Here is a 3,179-nt window from a genome sequence, read left to right as displayed (position 1 = left end):
TTCAAAACCTGAAACTTAAAACTCAATAAAGGGGTTTAGCAGATTGGACAGAAGAAAGAGCACACTGGAAATAGAAAACAGCCACACTAAAATACAAAAAGAGAAAAGGTTAACAAAAAACAGACAAGAGCATGAGGTACACATGGGAAAAAGTGAAAGAAGATCAAATGTACACATAAACTTGAGTGCCAGGAAAAGAGAACAGGAAAGAAGCTATAAACAAAGAGACAGATGATGGGCAATTTAACAAAAGTGATGGAAACATCAAACCACAGATTTAAGAACCTCTTTGAACAACTATTTATAGTCTTCATAATCTTCAATTATCTCAGTGCTTGAGGTTACATTTTCTTTTCTTGAATCTACTATGCTACTCATGGTGGAATACCCTCTTGCATATTTTGTAATATTTTTCCCTCTTGCGTACTTTGTAACATTTTTCCCTGTGGACATCATGCAACCTGTGTGTGGTTTCTTTTCCTTGTCCTTACTGCTTCTTTAATTTTGAGTTTTTCTTTCATAGCAGTTATTTCCGTGTGGTATGATTTTTGCTTTTGTTTCTGACGATTCCAAGAACATTTGGGTGATGCATTTTGACAGGAATACTACATACATGATGTGTCCTTTCAGTGTGTGACTTAGGGAGACACATGTCCATTTGTCCTATTATTAACGATGCTGACATTGATCCCACGGTTAAGCTTTTTTTCTCAAGTTTCTCCACAGTAAAGTTAGCATTTCCCCCCTTTATTTGAAGTTAATAAATAACCAATGAGGATATATTTTTAAAATGTCCAAATATCTTGTCCCTCAACAAACTTTCACCTGTTAGCTGTAGCCTCCATTGATATTTACCTGAATCAAGTTTTATTATGAGGGGTAAATGGTGATTTTTATTTTTAAACTCAGTTTTTCCGTTTACATTTTTTAGTTGACATTCTACTACCATGGATAACTTCCTCATCTTTCTTTTCATTTCTTTAATTAGTCTCAATATGGACTTGTGCGGGTTTTTTTAATGGGTTAAAATCCATTTCTATCACTATTCATTTTGCTATTCAAGTTGTCCCATAGTGGACCAGTGAGAGTCCCTTCAAAGAAGCTCCAAACACTTTTTAATATTTACCAACAATGAGTTGTTGGTAACGGTTTCAAATTGAACACAGGAAGTAATACTCTGCACATACTTTGAAACAGCTGGAGTGTATTCTCTGATGAGAATTTACTTTTTATTTTATTTTTTTTTTAAAGATTTTATTTATTTACTTGACGGAGAGAGATCACAAGTAGGCAGAGAGGCAGGCAGAGAGAGTGAGAGGGAAGCAGGCTCCCTGCTGAGCAGAGAGCCCGATGCGGGACTCGATCCCAGGACCCTGAGATCATGACCTGAGCCGAAGGCAGAGGCTTAAACCACTGAGCCACCCAGGCGCCCTCTGATGAGAATTTATGACTCACAGATAGGGTCTGTCTTCCTCATAGCCCACAGGTACCTCATAAAGATGAACTTTTTTCTATTCCCTACCATAATTCTACTTCTCTTTTGACCTCAAAAAGACCCTGGCATCATGTGAATAACTTGTCCGAAAAACATCATGGAGTGATACCCAGATCACAGGTAAACATCAATGATGGAACCCACGCGATGGGCCCTTTTGACAAACAAGAAAATAGAAAAGACAATTTTGAGAATGACCAGATTGGAAACCTTAACATACCCAGAAAAGGATATCTTATTTTTCCTCATTTGAAAATATTTAACCAGAAAAACACAGTGATTTAATTTAATGACTAATACTTCTTCAGGAAAAGAAAACTAGGAAATGGTCCAGGATAAAAACACAGCAGCTTCAGCAGAGTATAAAAGAGGACAAGCAGCACAGGGATTTTCAAATTCATTAAGCTCACTCTCGTACTAATACCAGAACCTCCACCCTCTGACATCATGGTCAACTCCTGTTGTGGCTCCGTCTGCTCTGACCAGGGCTGTGGCCAGGAGACCTGTTGCTGCCCCAGCTGCTGCAGGACCACCTGCTGCCGCCCCAGCTGCTGTGTGTCCAGCTGCTGCCAGCCTTCCTGCTGTGGTTCCAACTGCTGTGGCTCCAGCTGCTGCAGGCCCAGCTGCTGCATCTCTAGCTGCTGCCGCCCCTCCTGCTGTGGTTCCAGCTGCTGTGGCTCCAGCTGTTGCAGGCCCAGCTGCTGTGGCTCCAGCTGCTGCAGGCCCAGCTGCTGCACCTCTAGCTGCTGCCGCCCCACCTGCTGCCAGACCACCTGCTGCAGGACCACCTGCTGCCGCCCCAGCTGCTGTGTGTCGAGCTGCTGCCAGCCCTCCTGTTGTGGTTCCAGCTGCTGTGGCTCCAGCTGCTGCAGGCCCAGCTGCTGTGGCTCCAGCTGCTGCAGGCCCAGCTGCTGCACCTCTAGCTGCTGCCGCCCCACCTGCTGCCAGACCACCTGCTGCAGGACCACCTGCTGCCGCCCCAGCTGCTGTGTGTCCAGCTGCTGCCAGCCCTCCTGCTGTGGCTCCAGCTGTTGCAAGCCTAACTGCTGCATTTCTAGCTGCTGCCGCCCCTCCTGCTGTGGCTCCAGCTGCGGTGGCTCCAGTTGCTGCCACCCCTCCTGCTGCTGCCCCTCCTGCTGCCTGCGCCCAGTCTGTGGCCAGGTCTCCTGCCACACCACTTGCTATCGCCCCACCTGTGTCATCTCCACCTGCCCCCGCCCCATGTGCTGTGCCTCCTCTTGCTGCTGAGACCCTTCCCTGTGACCACCGACTTTGTCTACCTCTGTCCCACATTTGTAGACCCTCCTTTTGTGCTTTTTAAACACATGGAGTGGAAATGATGCTGCTCAACTGAATTGGGCCTTGATTCCATGGAGGAACCAATCACACTGTTCAAGAAGATGGATGTGGCATGGAGCTTACTTACACAGTTACTTATACAGTAACAAATTTTACCCTTCGACATGACAATTGGTGAAATCATTCTCCTAATTTCCCTTTTCTAGGCCTTTTCTGTAACCTGATATATTTTTGTACCAAAATAAAGTTACAATTCCCTGCATTAACAATCCAGTGTGATTATTGCTCCCTTAAGATTTTTGTCTTCAGCTCATAGGCAATTGTATTTGACTTACACCTGCAGCAAACACACATGGTCTTGTCACTTCTCAATAAATAGTTTCCA

At 44.8% G+C, this 3,179-nt stretch overlaps 1 protein-coding gene across 12 annotated transcripts; it reads left to right on the top strand.

Annotated features, from left to right (window-relative positions):
* Window positions 1–1,942: 1,942 nt before the first annotated feature.
* Window positions 1,943–2,743, top strand: LOC123929488 (keratin-associated protein 4-12-like). 12 transcript variants are annotated; one of them, XM_045985207.1, is made up of 4 exons: window positions 1,943–2,052; window positions 2,113–2,307; window positions 2,398–2,533; window positions 2,624–2,743. In XM_045985207.1, the coding sequence occupies exons 1-4, from the start codon at window positions 1,943–1,945 to the stop codon at window positions 2,741–2,743; spliced, it is 561 nt and encodes a 186-aa protein (XP_045841163.1). The 12 variants fall into 12 exon arrangements, with proteins under 12 accessions (XP_045841163.1, XP_045841165.1, XP_045841164.1 ...); XM_045985209.1 differs by having other exon boundaries at window positions 1,943–1,995; window positions 2,224–2,322; window positions 2,398–2,743; XM_045985208.1 differs by having other exon boundaries at window positions 2,218–2,533.
* The last annotated feature ends 436 nt before the right edge of the window (window positions 2,744–3,179 follow it).

This window comes from Meles meles, chromosome 18 (genome assembly GCF_922984935.1).
Source record: "Meles meles chromosome 18, mMelMel3.1 paternal haplotype, whole genome shotgun sequence".
NCBI classification, from domain to species: domain Eukaryota; kingdom Metazoa; phylum Chordata; class Mammalia; order Carnivora; family Mustelidae; genus Meles; species Meles meles.
Note: the sequence above shows the minus strand (reverse complement) of the source record. Positions and strands in the feature narration are given on the sequence as shown.

Coding starts and splice junctions, on each gene's coding strand:
- LOC123929488 (XM_045985197.1), top strand. CDS start 1,943: ATGGTCAACTCCTGTTGTGGCTCCGTCTGCTCTGACCAGGGCTGTGGC. Junction 2,053..2,112: donor TGCCGCCCCAGCTGCTGTGT/GTCCAGCTGCTG, acceptor CAGCTGCTGCAG/GCCCAGCTGCTGCATCTCTA.